At 49.8% G+C, this 22,627-nt stretch overlaps 1 protein-coding gene across 1 annotated transcript in view; it reads left to right on the forward strand.

Annotated features, from left to right (window-relative positions):
* The window catches only part of Pitpnm3 (PITPNM family member 3), an 89,871-nt gene that overhangs the window by 47,043 nt on the left and 20,201 nt on the right, over positions 1–22,627 (forward strand). Inside the window, exons 4-6 of the mRNA XM_090349358.1 lie at positions 2,794–2,841; positions 21,533–21,609; positions 21,879–22,114. Of these exons, the coding sequence (XP_090205484.1) occupies positions 2,794–2,841; positions 21,533–21,609; positions 21,879–22,114 (361 nt within the window). The remainder of the gene's footprint in view (positions 1–2,793; positions 2,842–21,532; positions 21,610–21,878; positions 22,115–22,627) is intronic.

Genomic DNA, 22,627 nt, shown 5'->3' on the forward strand with positions numbered 1-22,627 from the left:
GAAATGGAATTCAGAGCTATCAGTCCTAAACATTGGCTTAACTGACTTCATTCCTCCGGGCCTCAGCTCCCCATCAGTGAAAGGCAGCCTTTCTGGCATAGAGTTGACAGTGATGTGAAACACAGATGGGGAATGAAGCACCTGCAAGCCCAGGTGCAGCCTGAACATGTTACACAATTGGGGGTGCCCTTCTGCCTGGCTGAGAGGAGCCCCAGAGCTTGGCTCCAACCTCTTTCCCTAACACACCCTTTTTTCCCCCTGCTCCCACCATCCTACACACCAGCTTTTTCAGATCATTCTCCATACTCCTGCAGTCTGGCTTTCAGCCTTCATCGGGCATGTTAGCCCCTGGGAATCTGCCCTGACTCCATGCTCTGTTTTGTTTTGTGGCAATGAATGAATGAAATGGAAGCAGAGGCTAGGTGTGGAGCTAAGGAGGGCCCTGGGCCTTTGGAAGGGATGAGTCAGATCCAGACTGGCCCTCAGCTGGGTTTAGGGACCCAATAAATACCAGAGGACTCATGTTTATAATCCTAGCTACCCAGGAAGCTGAGATCTGAGGATCATGGTTCAAAGCCATCCCAGACAGGAAAGTTTGTGAGATGCTTATCTCCAGTGAACCAGCAAATGGAGGTGTGGCTCAGCTGGCAGAGCACTGGCTTTGAGCAAAAAAGCTCAGAGGCAGTATCTAGGCCTCAAGTTCAAGCCCCAGTACTAGCAGAAAAGAGAGAGAGAGAGAGAGAGAGAGAGAGAGAGAGAGAGAGAGAGAGAGAGAGAGAGAGAGAGAGAGCGCGCGAGAGAGAAACATTGGAGGCATCTGTTGTGCTCAGGGTTGTGAACAATGCTTCAGAAGGCTTTAGTATTCTGAATTCTGAATCACTGTATCTCCACCTTCATGTTTTATACATGAACTTTTGGTGGGATATGTGCTGGGGGCGGGAGCCTGCGGCATGTGGATCTCGCCTTGCACTCCCTCCTGGGATGGGGCCTTGGCTTTCTGCTCTCCGGATCGCTGGCTCCTTGTCCCACTGGTCCTGACCCTTACCTGAGGACTGCTGATCTTTCTCGGTGCAGGCCAGGGGCTGCTGGAGGTAGACAGAGACGCTTTCCTGGCTCGGGCTGACGCCACAGTGCGTTCCATGGTAATTCACTGGAGCCGGTCTAGGTAGTCCACAGTTGCAGGCCTGGCACTGGGGGACAGGTGTTCTGCTCAGGTTCCCAGCCTATGAGGATCTGGTGGATGGCAGTGGGAAGTCTGGGAGACCACTATGTTGGGGAGCTGGAGGTCAGTGCTTCCCTTCAGAGTATTCAGTGCTCAAGGCAGTAGAACATTCCCAGAGTTCTTAGGAAGAGAAAAGCTTTACACTGTAGCATCTTTGTGTGTGTGTGTGTGTGTGTGTGTGTGTGTGTGTGTGTGTAGCTGGGGAGTGTCCTGGGGCTTGAACTCAAGGCTCTGGCACTGTCTCTGAGTTTTTCTGATCAAGGTTAGTGTTTTTCCCATGGTTCACTGGCGATAAGAGTCTTGGACTTGCTTGCTCCATCTGGCTTGGAACTGTGATCCTCCTATCTCAGCCTCCTGAGTAGCTGGGATTACAGATGTGAGTCACCAATGCCTGGCTCATCACTATTGTCAAAACTGGAAAACAGAGACACCGAGGCTGCGTAACTTGCCCAGCACTGGACGCTTGTGTCTATGCATCGGGTGGCACTACCTGAGTTTGTTCACACAGAGGCCCCCAGACAGTGCTGAATCCACACTGTGTTGTAGGCATGAGGCTCACAGGGAGAGTGACAGAGCCAGGGAACAGAGCCTTGATGTTGAAGAGGAAAAAGATAGACTTGGGGTATGGTGACGAGTGCCTTGAAGACTGGTGGCTGGCAGAGGAGTGTGGAGACGGGGCCAGGGCATCTTCTAGGAAGCATGTGAACAGTTCTATGCAGAAGGCAGGCACAGCCAGGAAAAGAGGGGAGCCCAGGCCCCTTGGTGGGCAGGGAAAGTGGGGCCTCTCTGCAGGGAGGGAGCATCTGCCTTGTGTGGAGAACGTTCCTGGCTCCAGGAGAACCTGAGGTGGCTTCCCTCAGAGAAATGGGGACTTCAGGGGAGTCACAGACACATGTTTAGCGGGGAGGGTGCTCAGACTCACTTAGGAAGCCTTAGTCATGGTAAGTGAGGGGGACGGGGGGGGGGGGGGGGGGGGAGAGTCAAGAATGTCAGAGAGGGCCGGGAGCGTAGCCTAGTGGTAGAGGGCTTGCCTAGCATGCACAGAGACCTGGGTTGGATTCTTCAGTACCACATACACAGAAAAAGCTGGAAGTAGTACTGGGGCTCAAGTAGTAGAGCTCTAGCCTTGAGAAAACCCGAGGACAGTGCTCAGACCCCGAGCTCAAGCCCCAGGACTGGCAAAAAGAAAACAACTTCAGAGAAAAGGCTAGAAAGAGGTTTGACCATTGCCCGCCCTCTGCCTACTGCAGAGCACTGAGTGAGGTTGGGCAGAAGGCAACCCTGGGGCAGCTGTTCATGGAGGGCGGGGGGCGGGGGGAGTTGGCGAAGGTCAGGATCCTGGAGAGGAGCCTGGCACAAAGGAAGCCATCAGGCACCATTGAAGACTGGGTTTTGCGCAAAGGCCATGAGCTGTCACCTGTGGCGGGTGGGGCTAGGTGGGAAGGGGTGGACAGCAGTTCCACCCGCGCCCAGCTCTGGAGTCCAGCACGGGTAACGCAGCCTGGAAACCAGAGCCCGTGGCTGCTGAAGGAAGCACTTCTGGCAAGCTCATGTTTCTTTTGTTTCTGCAGGAGACGGGGCCGCGTCGTGCACATCCAGTCTTCTGCAGGAGAAGCAGCGTGAGTGATGCCATATATTCCTCTCTCCTCCAGCCACTCAGTCCTGGCCCCCTACCCACTTCTTGTCCATGGGGTGGGGGCCTCTTCCTTACCTCGCCCACGGACAGAGACAGAGGTGATCTGAATCGGGGCTGCTCTTCTGAGCCCCTCAGGTTTCTGGGTTGCCCCGTGGTGGGTGGTTCAGGGCAAGGCCAAGGAGATGGCAGCTTGAGGCTGCTGAGGGGAAGAGGAGGGAGAAGATGGAGACACAGAAAGCCTGCTGCGACAGGAGTTCTGGGATAGCCCTTCAGTACGTTTGTGGCCATCTCCTTTGGGTGACAATGTTGAACGTCATTGAGAGTAAATGGGTCATTCAAACTTGCCACAGGGCCCAATCTTTAAATCCTCTTCCCAAAGAGGCCATCTCTTCAGAGCCTGTGACTGAGTTCTGGGGTTTCCTGTCCTTGTTGTTCTTTGTGTCCCTCTGGCCTCACTGGTTTCCTTCTGCCTATTTTCTTGGAGGGCACAAGAGTGAGCCCAGGAAAGCAGTGCTAAGGCTATGTCTGTTTCTGGCAGAGTCTCCCCTGCATCCCTGGGTGGAAGAGGAGGCAGAGCCTGAGCTGTGTCTTTGCCATTGGTTGTGCTAAGTTCCACATGAGGCTAGGATCGGAGAGTGGTGTGTGTGTGTGTGTGTGTGTGTGTGTGTGTGTGTGCACGCGCACGCGCGCGCGTGTGCATGCACACCCAGTTCTTCCCTCCCTCTCCCTTGCCTGTGGTTCTTGCCTGTGGTTGCAGCTTTGGGGGGGCTCAGACCACTGCTCCCACCAATTCTGTAGACCTCAGCTCCAGGCCTGGCTGAAAGCTCTTCCCGTTGCTGCTGCTGAGCAGGTTCAAGGCCTCAGGAGAGGCTCCTGGCATCAGATACCATTCATAAAACAAGTCCCCACTGCAAAGGGGCTGGGCATATGAGGGTTTCTGTCAGTGTCATCTGAGAGAGGGGTGGTGAGAGACAGAGAGATAGAGACAGAGAGACAAAGACAGAGAGAGGGACAGAGACAGAGAGACAGACAGACACAGAGACAGAAGTAGAGACAGAGAGAAAGCAGAGAAAGACACAGAGATATAGAGACACAGAGAGACAGGATAAAGCAGAGACATAACCAGAGACAAAGATGGAGTTAAATGCTCCTGCAAGAGCCACAGACTAATTGAATTATTACAAAACATGCCAAGAAGGGCACTAAGGGGGCACAAAGGAGTGAGGGGCCAGAGTGGGTCCCAGCTTCCGTGGAGGTTTCTGTAGGAGAGGAAGACAGGGAGCAGCTCAGGCTCAACTTGTTTCTGTAATGCAGGAGGACCCAGCGCCCTCAGAACAGGGGAAATGCTGGATTGATAAGTGAATATTAGCTACAATCTGTGGTCAAGTATGGACTGGGTATGGCTGGCTGCTTTTGAAAGGCATCTTCCTGGCCAAGTGGTTTATTTTCTATATGGCTGCAGGAGGGGTAGCCTTGCCCTGGCTAGGAAGACTACACGATGTCAGACCATCCCACAGTAAAAGCCAGGATGAATTCCCAGATGTGGCCTCATTCCTGAGGAACACCGGAGAGGAAGAGAGCTTTATGCCATCCATATTGGGCCTTAGGAAGAGAAAGCCAGAAGGGCATGCTGGAAATGAAAATTGCATTAAGCCGTGGTGGGGGGGGTGATGGTGGGGGAAACGGTGTGTTTCCACCTCACTCAGCTGAGGCTCCATTTCCTATAGACACAATTGAATTGACAGGATGGTTAGTGTCTTCTAGGCCTGGCTTAAAAAACATAGTTTTTCAATAGAGGTAAAGTCCTGTTTTTGGTCCTTATTATAGATTTTAGTCCAAATGATGTTGCTGAGGGCTGTCATCAAATTGTGCTCCTTTGGGATGTATATTTTTATTTAGTAGAGAATAACAGTTTGATGTGCAGAAGAATTTTGTAGCTGAAATAAATCTTGGAGTGTGTCTGGGCTAGCGATGCCCACTATTTTCGGCAGTGAGAAAAACAACACTGCAATGTGTGCTTCCACAGTGGAGAATGTCTTCAATGGAGAAGACTGCTTTCTACATAATTCCACAATTATGTCCTGCCTTCAATGTTGGACATTAAAATCATCTTTCTATTATGAAGCCATGGTGGTAATTGATGGTAATGCATTTGTTGATTTTTTTTGTGCAAAATTGGCAAAATACATGTTTGTGACCTAAATTACAAAAGAATAAATAGCAGTGTCCTATACATGTAATGTTTTCCCATTGATGGGACTCTTTGGGGCTCATTATTTTATTTTATATTCCCAATATCTTTGTTGAAAACAAGTCAGGAGGAGCCACAAATTTCCCTGGGCCAGGAGTCAGAGAGCCCTGGGACTTTTCCTGTCGTGTCTGGGATTGGATGGAAGAAGATCTGGGTTTGAAGGTCAGGGTCTCTGTTGAGAGACTGAGATGCTGTGCCAAGTTACTGAACGTCTCTGAGTTCCAGTATGGAAGATGGGGCAGAGTGCCTGAGCGGGCCAGAGGTTACCCACACTGGATGACAAGGAACTCCTGGTGATGGAAAGGCCTTCTTTTCTTAATTTTTTGTCGGTTGTGGGGCTTGAACTCAGGGTCTGAGCACTGTCCTTGGGCTTTCTTAAGGTTAGAGCTCTACCACTTGAGCCACAGCACCACTTCCAGCTTTTTTTTTTATGTATGTGGTACCAAGGAATCGAACCCCAAGTCTTCATGCATGCTCCTGGCCCCTTTTGTTGTTGTTTCTAATCAACCCAGATTTCATCCTGCCACCACTGTGTGTGCTTACAATTTGAACCCACAGAACCATTGTGTATAGGGGTCAAGTGCGGATGGAGAAGAGAGAGGGTCTTGAACGCATGGGTGGGGGACTGGAGCACTTCCTCCATCTTGCTGTGCAGTCTTGACCCCTGTCTAGGTCCAGTCTGTATACAGAGTCCTTTCTGGTGTGTGTGTGTGTGTGTGTGTGTGTGTGTGTGTGTGTGTGTGTGTGTGCTGGTATGTGGATTTTTGCTCAAGATTGGTGTTCTACCACTTGAGCCACAGCTCTACTTCTACTTCCAGCTTTTTGGTGACTACTGGAGATAAGAGTCTTATGGAGGGGCTGGGACTTTGGCCTAGTGGTAGAGCACTTGCCTAGCACGCACAAAGACCCAGGTTCAATTCCTCAGTACCACATATACAGAAAAAGCTGGAAGTGGTGCTGTGGCTCAAGTGGTAGAGCTCTAGCCTTGAGAAAGCCCAAGGACAGTGCTCAGGCCCTGAGGTCAAGGGCCAGGACTGGCAAAGAAAAAAAAATAAAAAATGTCTCATGGACTTTCCTACTTGGGCTATTTTTGAACTTTGGTTCTCAGAGCTCAGCCTCCTGAACAGCTAGGATTTTAAGTGTGAGCCACTGATGCTTGGCCCCCAAATACTTTCTTTGTAAAATTTTATTTTATTTTTTGCCAGTCCTGGGCCTTGAGCTCAGGGACTGAGCACTGTCCTTGGACTTTCTCAAGGCTAGAGCTCTACCACTTGAGCCTCAGCACCACTTCCGGCTTTTTTCTAGGTATGTGGTACCGAGGAATCGAACCCGGGTCTTCATGCATGCTAGGCAAGCACTTTAACCACTAGGCCAAACTCCTGGCCTGTAGGTGTCTTTTATTAAAGCGCAAAGTGTCTGTCCATCCACTGGAAGTGAATGATTCCAACCTCAAGACATTCATGCCAGAATTCTGGGGTCCTTCCAGAGCCGCTTCATCTCTACCTCCATCACCATTCTGCCCACTCGGAACCCATCATGCCTTGCGGCTCCCAGCAGAGCGCTTTGCCTCCTCTCCATCCTCATTTCCTTTCCACTAGAGATCATGACTTTTCTTGTGTGGGTGTCTCTGCCTCCTTTCACTAGCCTCCCTGCCTCTAGATTCTCAGCCCTGCTTGCCCTCCCTCACCCCTGGGTCCTTCTCCTTTCTCATTCCTGTCATTTTCAGGAGAGGTGTGGCTATCCACAGGCTAGCCAGGGGCTGTGGGAACTCATTCACATTCATGGAGGGGCCCACAAGGTGGTGGGAAAGACATGGTTTCCTGGGGATCCTGGCCTGGGCGTGTGCTGGATGCTCAGAGCTGCTTGCTTTACCTGCTTGCAGCTCTGAGCCCTCGAGGAAAGGTGAGGGTGGAGCTGTTGGCTCTGTGAAGCAGAACTCTAGAGTCCTCTACCCTGACCCCATGCACACGTCACAGGAGGAGATGGGAGAGCCTCAGCCTCCCCACCTCCATGGCCTGGTGTAGCAAAGGCACAGGGTGCAGGTACCACAAGGCTCCCTCCGTGGATCTCCATGACATCTGGAACTGGAAGAGTCACGACCGTGATGGCCAAGTCACAACTGAAGAATGAAGTTGCCTTCCAAGGAACGAGGTCCAGACAGCTAGCTGTCCACTCACCTCCATCTTCATAGCTTGCCCTGGCTAGCCATCTGGGTAGATCTGGGCAGTTTCTCTCTCCCACAGCCACTCCAGGAGTCTGGGGAGGTGCTCGTCCCTTCTGCCACACAGACACTTCTCCAGAGCTTGATTCTGGAGACAAAGACCCCAGACAAAAAAGAATTCAAATGTGCGTACGTGTATGCCTGCACACATGTGTGTGCGTGTGAGCGCGCACACACACACACACACATACACACACACACACACACACACACACAATCACAAAATGGTAAAGCAAGGAGTTTAATAGAGAAGAAGCACACCACTAAGGGAAATGGCAAGATTTGAATTAGTGGCACAAGAGGAATCCATGCTTAAGAAAACTTTTGCTTCCTAGAATTCTAGAAGTGTGGGAGGAATTCACTGTAATAGTGATTGGGAAACAAGGATTGTAACTTGGCAGACGTGTGTGTGTGTGTGTGTGTGTGTGTGTGTGTGTGTGTGTGTGTCTATCCTGGGACTTGAACTCAAGGCCTGGATACTGGATTTTTTTACGGAGACCAACACTCTACCACTTGAGCCACACCTCCACATCTGGCTTTTTGGTGGCTATGTTTTTGGAGCTGCGTCTTGTAGACTTTGCAGCCTGGACAGGCTTGGGCCCATCTGACCCTCAGATCTCAGGAGCCAAGACTGCCAGCATGAGGCATTGGCACCTGGCCAGGTGGCTGCTGTTTGGCAGGGAGCTGCACAGACACAGGGTCATACACTATAGTGTTAAGTACAGACATGAGATGCAGTGCGCATGCTCCCTGCACGCTGACGTAGAAGTTTGTCACACAGACAACACCTTGTGCGTTCCCACTATGAGAGTGCCTCAGTTTGGTTAGAATGGCCCTGAGTTTTTCTACCCTTTGGGAGAAGTCCTAACCCTCTAGTTAGTAGTCCCAGCTACTCAGGAGCCTGAGATCTGAGGGCTGCAGTTCAAGCCAGCCTAAGTGGGAAAGTCTATGAGACTTTTATCTCCAATTTACTTAGTTTCAGCCTCCTTTCCCAGCTTCCTCTCCTGGCTGAACACGGGACAAGGACATCTGAGGACATGGGGCTTTTTCTGCCTTGTCCTTTCCTGGGAGGGGTAGATTCCAAGATGGGACCTCTTCACATGGTGTGTACCAGGCTCAAGCTGGTGGTCACCTGGCCGTCCCTAGGGCTAGCGCTGGCATTAGCTAACACCTGTTATCACAGCTGTGCTTGCACAGCAGTGGGATGCCCTGTGAGGTTTTGAACTTCCTCCACTCCCTCCATCAGGCCAGAACCTGAGTTCTGCCTCCCATATCTGTATTGTCATCCCCAACAGAGTCCCTGTCAGCACCATCAAATGAGCTCCAAAGACTCTCCAACTGGATTCCGACTGGTCACACTGGTCTTGGACTAAGCTGAGCCCTCAGCTTGGATGAGGGTGGCTTAATGAGGTTGGCCTCACCTCTCTCTGCCTGGGGTCAGTGGCTGGAAGCTACAGCTTGCCTGCCTGTGTTCCATCTGGGGGGACCCCACATACACAATGCATGGAGCCCCCAGCCCACAGCTGGCCTCCCCACTCCTCTGCCTGGTAACCGGGATCTTTTCTTGGCCTGTGTGGGCAGCTTGCTGAGAACAGCTGCAGACAGGCTATATTTAGCTGGCTTTAATGAGCTCAGGGTGGCAGACGTCCGCCTTGGAAGCACTTTTCTTGCATGTGTGCATATGTCTATACTTGGTGTGCTTCCTTCTTTTGTGCGTGCGTGTATGTGTGTGTGTGTGTGTGTGTGTGTGTGTGTGTGTCCGTGTCCTTGCAGCTGTAAGTGTACATTTGCACACATGCCAGTGCATTGTTGCATTCATTGGCATGAAGATAAATGTGTTATGTGCCCAAATGTCATCTGTCTGTGCAGTGCTGGGAATTATGTAGCTTTCTGACAGTCCAGCAAGGCAAAATGGGAACAAATCATTCATTCATTCACTCACTCACTTATTTTTTTAAACTTTTTAATGAGCATCTTTACAGCTAGCTCTGTGATAGCTTTGGGGGATAAAATAGAACAGCAAAAAGAAAAAGAAGAAGAAGAAAAATCAAGCACAGATCTACCCTTTAAGGATCTGATAGTCGGAAGATAGAGGAAGAAATGACAATAATCAAATAACCAGATGATTAAAGGTATAAGGCTTTGTCCCGGGAAAGAGACACTTGTGATTCTTGGGGTCAGTGGAAAGAGGGCCACAGGGAGAAAGCCCCTGGGAGGAGAGGATTCTGTTATTTCTGCAGGAAATATTTGGGCTCAGGGGCAGTATGAAAAGTACAGGTACAGGGAATAAGATGAGCAAAAGCCCTGTGGTGCGAGGACTAGGGGAATGTTTGGAAAGTCAAAAAGGCAGATGCGGTTGAGTTGAGTGAGCAGGAGAAGAGTGCAGGAAGATGGGCTGAATAGGGGCTGGTGGGCTCTACAGGGAACTTGGCCAAGAAATCTGAAGCTAGAGGAGAGTGGAAGGTGACAAATGGGATGGGCTGTTGGCAGTGTTGGAGTGTGGTCTGTAATTCAAAGTTTCAACAGGAGAAGGGAAGCCTGGACAGGTGCATGATGGGAGGGGGCTATGTAAAAAGACTCAATTCACAGGGGACTGCTCTTGGATGTCACTACTTGGACAGCCCAAGGAAGTCTTTTTCTTGGGGGAGGGGAAACTGAGGAGAGGGGGTGTGGCTTGGGGGAGGGGAGGTGGGGACCAGCTGTGCTGACAGGGAGAAGCACACTTTTCTTACTCCTCTGTGAGCCCCTTGATTTTGCCTCTTGCCCCCATCCAGCTCAACTTCCATCCCTCCTACCAGCCACTTGAGGGGCGCCTCCTATCCTCTTTCTCTTGTGGCTGTTTCTGGGCCCTCAGTGTCTTCCCCAGGACCATGGATGGAGAATTTCATGTATGTCTTGTTTCTCATGAACACGTGTGCGCAGAGCTCTGCATCCATGTTGGTGGGCACAGGGTCCCTGAACCAGGCCTGGGATCCCTTTCCTCTTGCTGTTCGTGGGCAAGGGAGTGGGTGATAATCTTTTTTCAGTCTGGTGAGATTCTTTTACTACTTTTTTTTTTTAATGTGCCAGTACTGGGGTTTGAACTCAGGGCTTGGATGCTGTTCCTTGGCTTTTTCACTCATTGCTAGTGTTCTACCATATGAGCTTCAGCACCACTTCTGTCTTTTTTGACAGTTAGAGATAAAAGCTTCATGGACATTCTTGCCCTGGGTGGCTTTGAATTGATATCCTTAGATCTCAGCCTTTTGAGTTAGCTAGCATGACAGGCATGAGCCACTGGCACCAGGCCTGACAGAATTTCTTGTCTCTTCAAATCCTTTTCTCCTGGGAACAAAAGGATTTTTTTTAGAAAACAAAACACAACAAAACAAAACCCAGGAAGCTCTGGCACAAAGCTCAAGGCAAAGGAAGCAGAAATATAACGGACAGAAATATAAATCAGTATTTCAAAAAGAAAAAAAATCTAGATACATGCTCTTAAAAAAATCCTTATTTTTAATCTGTCCTTTTGAGTAGGGATAAAACACAAAAGGAATGAGAGATGACAAGAGTTTCTTCCTCGCCTCTCACTTGCTTGCTCAGTCCTCCCCGGAAGCAGAGATGAGGATGAGTGTCTTCTATTCCATTCCAGTCATAGTCTCTGCAAACACGAAGCTCCATAAATATCCACACACACATTCACTTCTATACGTGTGTGTTTATATATAGAGATCCATACCCCACAGAGATGGGTCCAGTGCCTTTTATTCTGTGTCTCTTCTCTCTCTGAAAAGAATACCAAGTGGTAGACCAGATGCCGATGCCTAGACTCCTCCGAGACTGACATTTGAGGATCATGGTTTGAAGCCAGCCTAAGCAGTGGATATGTCATTGATCGCCATGTTGTAATTTATTTAACATGTTTTCCATTGATGGACAAATTGGTAGCTTCCGGTCTTTTGCTATTAAAAACAGTGTGGCAGTGGTTGGCATTGTACCTGTCATTGGGGCATGGACTTGGCCATGACTGGGCCATGGGCAATATTCAGCTTGAGTGGCCTTGTCAGAGTGCATCCACAGAGATGAGAGAAATCCTACCAGCAAGGAATGAAGAGGATCTACTTTCCCTCTGGCCCTACACAGTGTTGACAATGGTGGGTCAGAGAGGAGGAGAGCCAACTGTTTAAGGCAATCTCCTGGAATCCTACCCCAGAGTAGGATTCTGAGTTGGAGCACCTTGACCTGCGTGTGTGTGAGCCAGCCTTTGCTCTCAGCCTTGGCATTCTGACCTGACGGCTGTGGGGCAGGGTGTATGGCCTGGTGCATGCTGTGTAGACTTCAGGCATAGCCAGGGTCAGTTTTTCAGGGGATCTTGAATAGACTCCTGCATCTAGGCTCTCTCCATGTCCCTTGAGCCAGGGCTGACTGAACGCAGGGCTGTGGTGGAGGCACTTGAACAAGTGAAAAGACTACCCTGTTCCTGCTCATTATCTTTTGTTTTATTTTATTTTTTGGGCTTTGTGTTCTCATTTGGCTTTCTTGCCCAAGGCTGATGCTCTTACCAGTTGAGCCACATTTTCATTTCTGGGGTTTTTCTTGGTTTAAGAGTCTCACATATTCTTTTTTTTCCCTACTTGGGCTAGCTTTGAACCTTGATCCTCAGATCTCAGCTTCCTAGGATTACAGGTATGAGTCACCAGCACCCAGCTTCCTACAATGTGTAGAGTGAGGTGTCCTGGCCAGAACAGTGCAGATCCTTCATCCACATTCTTGGTTTTCTTATCTGTGCCTGTCCTGCAGGCATGAGGTGAGGACTGGACACTGGAGACTTATCTTAGGGGGCTACGGTCAGTATAGAAGAGTCCAAGGACTGCCACACTCCTTTGGACACCACTGTGAAGAGGAGTTTTATTTCATATGCATGCCTGCACTCTACTGGGCCTGATTCAAGATGGTGACACTCCTGATCTGAGCTGACTTACCACTTGGGTCTGTCCCTGGACATGCTCAGGGTTTCCAGCTGCCGATTCTTAAAAGGCAGGATCACTGAGTGTGGTTAGTAGTTAGTAATCCCAGCTACTCAGGAGCCTGAGATCTGAGGGCTGCAGTTCAAGCCAGCCTAAGTGGGAAAGTCTATGAGACTTTTATCTCCAATTTACCACCATGAAACCAGAAGTAGAGCTGTGGCTTGAGTGGTAGGGAGTCAGCTTGGAGTGGAAAAAACCTAAAGGACAGGGTGGACCAGGTCCTGAGTTCAAGCCTCATTACTCTCTCTCTTCCTTTCTCTGTCTTTGTGTCTTTGTGTCTTTGTCTGTCTGTCTGTCTGTCTGTCTGTCTGTCTCTCTCTCTCTCTCTCTCTCTCTCTCTCTCTCTCTCTCTCTCTCTCTCTCTCTCTCTCTCTCACACACACACACACACACACACACACACACACACACACACACAGGGTCCAGGACTGAGACCCCAGTAAAGGACAAGGTTCAGGTTTTCACCTGGGCTAGTGCCTCTGTGGAAGACCTACCAAAGTTCTATGTGCCTAACCATGGCCTAACACTAGCCAGACAGAAGCAGGTGGCCGTGCTGGAAGTCTGCCTCCGGAAGTGGAAGCATTAGGACATCACAGCAGCCTGGCTTCCAGATCCCCTCAACCCTGGACAATGGGTCCCTCCTAGCATCCCTGCTAAGCAGTCACTTATATAATTTGCTTGTGTAACCTCAGTGACAGAGAAGTCCCTGCCTCCGGGCTAGCAAGGGCCCTCAGGAACAGTTGTAAACAATTCTAAACTATGCAGAAATCTGGAGTCTCTCCAGTAGCCTCTTCCACCTCAATTTGTCTTGGCCTCACCTTTTGCTCCCTTGACGCAAACACTACTCAGCATGGGTCTGAAGTGCAGAGCTGTAGCATTGGAAGTGAAGTGTGGATCTGCCACCTCCAGCAACCCTTGGCTTACCTTTCTCCAGTCTGGGCCCTTGATCTCAAACTACTTGGTACCCTTTTCCTGCCCACCTTAGATGTGGTCTCGATGTGGCCTGGACTGCAGGGGCAGTTAGGAATGTGGTCTCTGAGAAGTAACTGCCAGTCCCATTATCCTGACTCAAGCTATTTTGCAGCCTTTAGTCATATGACTCAACCAGGCTTACATGACCCAAATATCAGTCACGTGCCCCAAACTTGGATCACCTGTCTTGGTTAGATCACATGATCCTAGGAGTTTGAGAATTTGTCTTCCTTCCCTCCTTTGCTCCCTCCCTCCCTCTCTCCCTCTCTCCCTTCCTTCCTTCCTGTTTTCTTTCCTTCCTTTCCTTCTTCCCTCTTTCTTTCTTTCTTTCTTTCTTTCTTTCTTTCTTTCTTTCTTTCTTTCTTTCTCTCTCTCTCTCTCTCTCTCTCTCTCTCTCTCTCTCTCTCTCTCTCTCTCTTTCTTTCTTTCTTTCTTTCCCGCTTGCTTGCTTTTTTTTTTGTTGGTTGGTCATGGGACTTGAACTCAGGGCCTGGGTTCTGTTCTTGAGCTTTTTTTTGCTCAATGCTAGTACTCTAAAATTTTGAGCCACACCTCCACTTACAGTTTTTAGGTAGTTAATAGGAGCCTACCTAGGCTGGCTTTGAATTGTAATCCTCAGATCTCTGCCTCCTAAGTAGGTAGGATGACAGGTGTGGGCTACCAGAACCAGGCTTTGAGCAGAGTGCAAGTGTGGCTATTATCTTAACATTTTCACTCCAGATTCAACTGGGGGATAACCCCTAAGGATGAAGCCAACAAGGAATGGCAAGTTGGGTTTAAACTCAGAAAAAGGACCTCAATTTGTTCATCATGTTTTACATTTATTTAAACATATTTGTGTGTGTATGTGAGTATTGGGGCTTGGACTTATGGCCTGGGTGCTGTCCCTTAGTTTTTTCCCTTAAGACTGGTGTTCTACCACTTGAGTCATAGCTCCACTTCCAGCTTTTGCTGGTTAATTGGAGATAAGAGTCTCACCAACTTTCCTACCTAGGCTGGCTTTGAACCATGATCCTCAGATTTCAGCTTCCTGAGTAGCTCAGGGTATTCCTTTTCCTTTACATTCTATGAATTCTTTCCCTTCTATAGTATATGGATCTGTCAGTTCACAATGGCACATCTTCTTTCCCCTTGAATTTGATCATCCTGTTCGTGATGGGTTGTGATTGGTTTGTTCTAAGGAATCAGCATTACACATGTGTACATGGCTATTCTGTGGATATATTCATACAGAACTTTAAACTCAAACATGTTAACTAGAGGAAAATTCAAAAAGTAGAGAATAGAAAATAATCATCCATTGTCCTACCATCTAGAGAAAAACACTGACACCATGTGGGTCCATTACCTTCTCCTATAAGGCCGGAGCTTATGCCACCTCCACTGAAATGAGTATGTGTTGCTTTCACAGAGGTAAGGAGGGATCACTGCTGAAATAGGCCCTGGGGTCTGACTGATTGCCTCAAGTAAGTGAGTCTCTGGGTTCCTGATAGCTTTCAGCAACAGGAAGGTTTATTTGGGCTCTCAATTCCTGAGCTTGCTTGGTCCTATTTATTGCTTTGGACCTGTGTTGCCACAGTCCATCGTGGTGGGGGCCTGGGTTCGAGGAGGCATGTGTTTCTCTCATGTTGGCCAAGCAGAAGGAAGAATCAGACAAGCAAGTGCTGGAGTTGAAATGTCCTCGTCCTTCTCCCCAGTCAGCTCACTTCCTTCTTCTAGGCTCTGCCTCCTAGTGCTTTTTACCACCTCCCAGGATGCTGTGAGCTGGTGAAGCCGGAACACACGGGTTTCTGAGGACATTCATCATCAAATCTCAGCAGCCTCCAGGTCGCATTCGGTTCGCCAGGGCCACTTTCCTCTTTGCAGAGGAAAAGTTTTACCGCATAGCACAGTTCCCAGGTTTAATAAGTTCTGACACCCTCTGAAGGGATCCTGACCCCTTCCCTTCTCCTGTGGCAGCTATGTACACCCGCATCTGGGAATCAGTCTTTTCTTCTGGCAGGGGCCAACTGGAAGTCTGTGGGGGATACCTCTGCAGCTACTTGCAGTCCTTCACTGTTCACCCTCATTTCCCAGCCAGTGACCCTGACCCCAGCCCCTAGGAGTGGAGTCTAGTAAGGAACATTCCAGTGGCTGCTGCTCCTTTCCGATGGGCCCTAACACTTGCTTACAATCTGTTCTCATGCTTGCCTGTGATTGCCCTGCTGGGGCAATCCTGGTGGTGATATTGGCTATTGTGTGTGGTTTTTTTTGTGGCTTCTCTCCCAGTGACTCTGCACTGGGAGCCTGCAATCCCTTCAGGGCCCCTGGGCCTCTTCTGTCGGGCATGGAGGGCTAGCACACAGGGGAGGAATCCACAATCAGGCTGAGTGAGCATCTCCGATGGAGGAGCTGGGTCTCTCTCCAGGGAACCAAGGCTGCCCATCCAGCTGCCTGGAGGAACTGGCTTCTCACTCAGGACTTTCCCTGGGGCTGTTTCCTGTGCCTATGAGCCCTTTTCCCAAGGTGGGGTGGGGGCTCACCTAGGGGGCTAGGGCTGGAGATGGGGCCTCCTGAAACTCCTGGTGGGTTCCACAATTAGTGGGTGGAGGAATGAGAGCGGTGGGCCTCCCTAGGCAGACAGGGCTGGTGTTTTGCTTGGGGTACAGAGTGTGTGGGTGATGACCTTAGCTTTTGTCTCAGGAGCAGTGTGGTGCATGGATAATTAGAAGGGCCGATCACGATTTGTGCCTTTCCAAGGCTATGATTAAGCAAAAATAGCCTGTATTCTTCAACTGGCAGGAGGGGCTGCGGTGAGCTTTGTTGGGCCACCATCCCGGAGCGGGGCTGGCAGGGGCTTAGCAGCAGGCGCTGAGGTTGCTGGCCTGTCTCAAAGCCTGCCACAAAACATTGCCACAGAAACAGCTGTGGCTGTGCCCACTCCTGAGTTTGGGCAGCAAGGACCCCAGTGTGAAGAGGGCCATGAAACTCAAAAGGAGCAGGAAGTGAGAAGAAACAGATAGGCTGAATACCACCTGGTATGTGTGGAGCGGGGGGCAAAGGGGTACCCCTTGCACATAGCTCCCACTCCTAGAACCTCCTGCCAGTACTTCTCTCCAGAGGCTTGGCAGAATCCTTCGGAGGTAGAACCATGAAGCCGAACCAGATAGATGGAGAATTCCCCAAATTTTGCAGACACCACTCCCCCAAGAACTGACAAGTTCTGATCTCAAAGGGGCTGCAGCCTGATAGGAAAATACACCGGTAACCCTATCTCAGTAAGCCAGGCCCCGCACTGCCTGCTGTGGGAGAATTATCTTGGCCTAGCTAGATGCCAACTGAGTTGGGCCTTGCAGGACTCGTAGGAGATGTGGAGCCTACAAAGGAAGGCAGGGCTTCCAGGCTGAGCCCAGCTTGAGTATGAGAGAAGGGACAGAACTCTTGTCTCCTCAAGGAGTCTAAGCCAGTAGCCTCCATCATTGTGAGAGGAAGGCCAAAGCCTTGTAGGTAAGGTGCAGACAGCACAGTCTCAAGATTCCCTCTCTTTTGTCACTAGAGAGACATGCTAAGACTGGGGCCTTTCTGTAGGGTAACTCTGCTCCTGGTAGTAAGTTCCCTCCCCTCCTTCCCTCCATCCTTCCCTCCCTCTCCCTCCCTCCATCCTTCTCTCTTTCTCCCTCCCTTCCTTCCTTCTTTTTTAATGTTTGGTACTGGGACTTGTATTCAGGACCTGCACACTGTCCTTGGACTTTCTCAAGGCTAGAGCTCTACCACTTGAGCCTCAGCCCCATTTCTGGCTTTTTTCTCATGAACTTTCCTACCCAGGCTGGCTTTGAACCACTGTCTTCAGATCTCAGCCTCCCGAGTAGCTAGGTTTAACTGTGAGCCACTGGTACCTGGCTCTGTTACGTCAGCTTCCATAGGGCCAGAGTCTCCACTGGGTGTGCAAACTTTCCTCATCCTCTTATCTGGAGGGCAGCATTTCTGGCTTTTATGCATGGAAGGAATCAAAGCTGTGTCCTCAGGATAGGAAGTGCGGAAGAGCGGCCGCTCCTTTGGCCAGGGAGAAATGAGTGGTGCTGAAGCCAGCTCTGCTCATGTCTAGCTGTGGCTCTTCTTCCCTGTTGATTATCACTGAGGCCCAGATGCAAGCATTTGTGTACCAGTTCCTTGCTCAGAGTATTGCATGGGTCCAGAGAACCGATTGCAGAATAGAGGCCGTGGGGATTCGGCCTGTGTCACAGGGGAAGCTGTGTGATCCAGCCCCCACCCCCAGGCTCTGTGCCTGGACACAGCAGGACCCTCATGCCTCCCCTGCAAGTTATTTATAGCCTCCCAATGGCCATTTGTAGCAATCACAGCATTTAATCCTGTAATCAAACTGCAAGCAGGCACCCGGCCCAGCGGGGCCAGCAAGTCTGCCAGGGCCCAGGCAGGGACTTGGCCCTGGGTAGGAGAGATGGAGGACCCAACATTCTCATCTTGTCAGTGGTGGCCCCAGCTCTGAGCTACCTCACACACCCTGGATAATAGGAATCACAGTAGCAGATGCACATACACTGCTTTGTATCTGCTGCCCTGTTGGAAAGCCCTTCCCGCACGTGAACTCATTTGCGCTCACTCCCTGCTACAGAGCCAGCTGCACACAAAGCTCAGCCTGCTTTCCATCCTAACAAACGGTTCAAGTTGTAGAACGCAGCCTCCATGCAGCAGCCCCCAACTCTTGTCTTCCAGATGTTCCAGATGTTTGCTTGCAGAGTATGATGACAGGAACTGCAGCAGGGCAGACTCCCACTGGGTCATTGTAGGCCTCTGTTGGGTGATAGGCCTTCTGCCTCTGGCGAGTTTCCCTCTGCCTTGGCATGGGGCTCTGGGGGCAGACACCTTACCTTGTTTGAACCTCTGCTTACTCATCTGTAAATTAGGGCTAAGAACAAGAGAAGAGAAGCCAGGTGTGGTGACACATCCGGATTCTGAGGTACTAATGGAACTGACATCTGAGGATCCCAGTTCAAGGCCAGCCTTGGTTAGGAAGTCTACGAGACTCTTATTTGCAATTAACCCCCAAAGATCTGGAAGTGGCACTCATTGTCTCAAGCTGTAGAGTGCTAGCCTTGGGTGAATAAAAACTAAAAAACAGCTCACAGGCCCTGTACCAGTACCATTAGGGACACCAAAATAGATAGATCAATCAATTGATAAATAGATGATAGACTGACAGAGAAGACAGACAGACAGATAGAATAAATAGAATAAAAGCATTTACACTCAGAGGACAATTGTGGGGACCCAATAAGATAATCAAGCCCATCATACCAGGAACTTAATAAATGTTCAATAAAATGGGTCAGGCCATTCCTATTGTGTCTCTGGTACTGGCAGGAGAGACTACAACACAGGAAGGAGTATTAGAAAGTGTTGGGCAGATCCAGAAACAAAGAAAACCTCAAAAATCCCCAAACCAGCCACCCTCTTCATCAGTTAGGAAACGATTTCCTGTCTGTGTGGCTAGCAGCTGAGAGGTCATAAAGCTGTTACCATCAGACCTCAGACCAAGGTTGTGCTGCCGGGGCAGAAAAGTTCAGAACTGCGGCTGTCCCAGGGGTAGATCTGGAGGGGTTGAGGAAGCAGGGATTGCCTCAGACCCAGTGGTTAGGGATAGGAAGGGGGGACCCCCCCAGATGTTTGTTGTAGCTGGGAGGTGGCCTAGTGGTAGAGTGCTTGCTTAGCATGCACAAAGCCCTGGGTTCAATTCCTTGGGCTCAAGTGGTAGTGTGCTGGCCTTGAGAAAGCCCAAGGACAGTGCCCAGGCCCTGAGTTCAAGCCCCAGGACTGGAAATAAAAAAAAACAAACAAACAGCGGAGGTCCAGTGGGAGGAGTGGGAGGAAGGACTTCTTGGGGTAGGAAGCAGTATTTGAATGGAGGTTAGCTGTTGGATTCCAGTTTAGAACCTTGTACTTTCCTTGTGTTTTTGCTCAGAGCTGGTACTTTGCCACCTGAGCCATATCTCTAACTCAGCCTTTTGCTGGTTAATTAGAGATGGAGTCGTGTAGCGTTTTCTTCGGGGGCTGGATTCAAACTGCATTTTTCAGACCTCCGCCTCCGTGGTAGCTAAGATTACAGATATAGGGCCATTGATGCTCAGCTGCTGGGTTCTTTCTCTCCTAATCTGATGGCATCACACTTGGAGCTTGCGTGTTAGACCCCAGGTTTGGCAAGTTTTCCTGGAAAGGGCCACATCGTAACTATCTTAGGCTTTGGGTGCGGTAAATATGTTGCTATGGATGAAATCTGCCATGGTGGCATGATATAGCAACGAGTGAGCTGGGCTGTGTGCCAATAAAACTTTATTTAAAAAGCCAGAGCTGGGCTGCAACCCATCCTTGGTGGTAGAGCTCTCTGTTAGAGAAGTGGGAGCTCAGATTAAGGCCGGGGGATCCTGAACAGGCATGAAGGGAGTGTTTCTGATTGATGAGCTTCACCCCAAATCTCATGAGTGATGCTAACTGCCATCCCAAAGACTGGCCTCACCTCTCAGAGAATCACTTCCCTTGCATCCATAGATCAAGGCCTACTGAATAGCTTTAGCACGATGATGATGATGATGATGATGATGATGATTTTTGGCTCTAGAGATGTAACCTAGGGCTTTGTACTTTATTTTATTTATTTATTGCCAGTCCTGGGGCTTGAACTCAGAGCCTGAGCACTGTCCTTGAACACTTTTTGCTCAAGGCTAGCTCACTTGAGCCACAACACCACTTCCAGCTTTTTCTGAGTATGTGGTACCAAGGAATCAAACCCAGGGCTTCATGTATGCTAGGCAAGCACTCTACCATGAGGCTACACTCCTGGCGCCTGGCCTTGCACGTTATTAAGGAAGCATTGATCAACACTCTCAGCCCTAATATCTTGTTATTGTTGGTTATGAGGCTTGAACTCAGGGCCTGTGTACTATCCCTGAGCTCTTTTTGCTCATGGTTAGTGCTCTACCACTTTGAGCCACAGATATACTTCTAGGTTTTGAATTGGATGGAGTTAAGAGTCTCAGGTACTTTTCTGTCCGGGGTTGGCTTTGAACGACAATCCTCAGATCTCAGCCTCTGTGGTAGCTAGGATTAGAGGCGAGAGCCACTATGCCCAGTCTCATCTTTTATTATTATTATTATTATTTTTTATTAAAGAATGTATTAACATTGATTTTGTATTTAAAGAATTTATTAACATGGATTTTTTTACATATTTCAAATGATGTGTTTAACAAACAAGTATTCAAGAAGGGAATCTCTATATGCAATCGCTGGCGATTAGATTTTAGAACATAATTACAATTAAGCTGAGTCTTTGTATATCATAGATACATACTAATCTATATAATAAAACATTATATCTATGGAGTATATAGCCCATCACAGATTTTTATGTCTATATAGTTATAATTATATCTCCAAGACCATGTCCATAACCTTGGGTACCCGAATATTGAATCCTCGCTCTTGTACTGTTTGGATCTAATATCCACATATTAAGGATCCCATGTGCCTTTTGTTCCTTAGGTCTTGACTTGTCTCACTCAACATGATTCACTCTAGTTTCATCCACTTCCCAGCGAATGCCATTATTTTATCTTGTCTGTGGGCTATGTAGAATTCCATTGTATATATGTGCCACATGTTTTGTATCCATTCGTCTGCAGTAGGGCATCTGGGTTGTTTCCATCACTTGGCTATTGTGAATAGTGCAGAGATGAACATGATGGTCTATTTTTATGAGAAGATTATTTATCCAGCAGGCATTAGACTGCGGTTCTCCAATGAGGTCTATGGGGAGTTACAAGCACAGATGTCTGAGGAGAGAGGGGATCCCACAGTCAGACAGGTGGAGAGCTCATGGGATCTTTCTGCTCAGGAAAGTAAGTAGTATAGTTTTCGTGTGGTGTCAGAGGCCTAATATGAGAGGGCTGCCGACCAACCTTGGACACCCAAGTTCATTGAGAGAGTAGATCTACCTTTGGTTCTCTGTGGATTGGACAGTGTCCACCCCCGTGTGTGAGGTGAGCCTTCTTACTCATGGCGAGTCTCTGTGGGAGTCCCCACCAACCCAATAGGAATCATGTGTCACCAGCCATCTGGGCAGCCCTTAGCCCAATCAAGTTGCTGCGATCCAGATCATCCAAGCCAGGGCCCCTGCTGTGCTGCCTGTGGGAGGCAGAGGATGCTGAGTTTGCCTTCTTCTCCATTGCAGGGGAGCTGTACCGCGTTTCCCTGAGAAGACAGAGATTCCCAGCCCAGGGAAGCATTGAGATCCATGAGGATGGAGAGGTGTGCTGGGCTGCAAGGTGTCTGGGCCCCCCTGCGCTCAGGAGTGTGGGAAGAGTACTGAGTTGATGGACTCTCCATTGGACTCACTACGTGGGCTTCGGTCTCCTGGAGGGCTAGAAAGGGTTTTCTGATCCTCCGTGGAGTGTCCTTCCTCCCCCAAGAATGTTCTAGGGGTCTGTAGAGCACCTCCACTGGAGCTCTGGGGGTGCTGTCTCTTAGGTGGGTCCCACCCACATTGCCCCCCATCTCTGCCCCGATGCCTCCCTCAGGAAGGCTGCTCGCAGCGCTCCTGTAAGACACATGTCCTGCTGCTGGTGCTGCATGGGGGAAATGTGCTGGACACGGGCTTGGGGGACCCATCCTGCAAGGCGGCCGACATCCACACCTTCAGCTCCATCCTGGACAAGGTCATTCGCGCCCACTTCCCCGCTGCCCTGGGACACATCCTCATCAAGTTTGTCCCCTGTCCTGCCATCTGCTCCGAGGCTTTCACGCTCGTCTCCAAGTGAGTCCAGCTCTGCTTGTCTACACTGCCTGGGGTTGGTGTGGACTCTTCTATCCTGGGCTGGGTGATGACTCCATTTGCTTCCTGCGGTGGGTGGACCTGATTGATTCAGTTGGCACAGAAAAAGAATGAGTCTGGGGGGGGCAAGAGCTGAGGGCCAAGGGGGTCTGGGTGCCACAGGCCCACTGAGAGTGACCTTGGAGAGTGGGCAGGGCGACGTAGGTGGCCTCTCAGGTCAGCCTGGACTGGAATCTGTCTGTGTGGCCTTAGGCAATGGGTTAGTCTCTTCTCTCCTCCATTCAGGCATCATGGGGAGAATGGTGGTGCCACCCCCTTTGCCTGGGGAGGCTTCTGGATGCATGTGTGGCATCGCTGAGCCCACATCCTCTGCGTCTTGAATGGCGTGGCATGGACAGTGGCTCAGGCTAGCATGGGCAGCTCCATGGGTTAGAAAGGAAGCAGCCACTGAGCTGGCATGTCTCAAGTCCTGAGTTAATGGTGCTGGCTCATGAT

The sequence above is a fragment of the Megascapheus bottae genome, chromosome 17 (assembly GCF_031878675.1).
Source record: "Megascapheus bottae isolate mThoBot1 chromosome 17, mThoBot2.hap1, whole genome shotgun sequence".
NCBI lineage: Eukaryota > Metazoa > Chordata > Mammalia > Rodentia > Geomyidae > Megascapheus > Megascapheus bottae.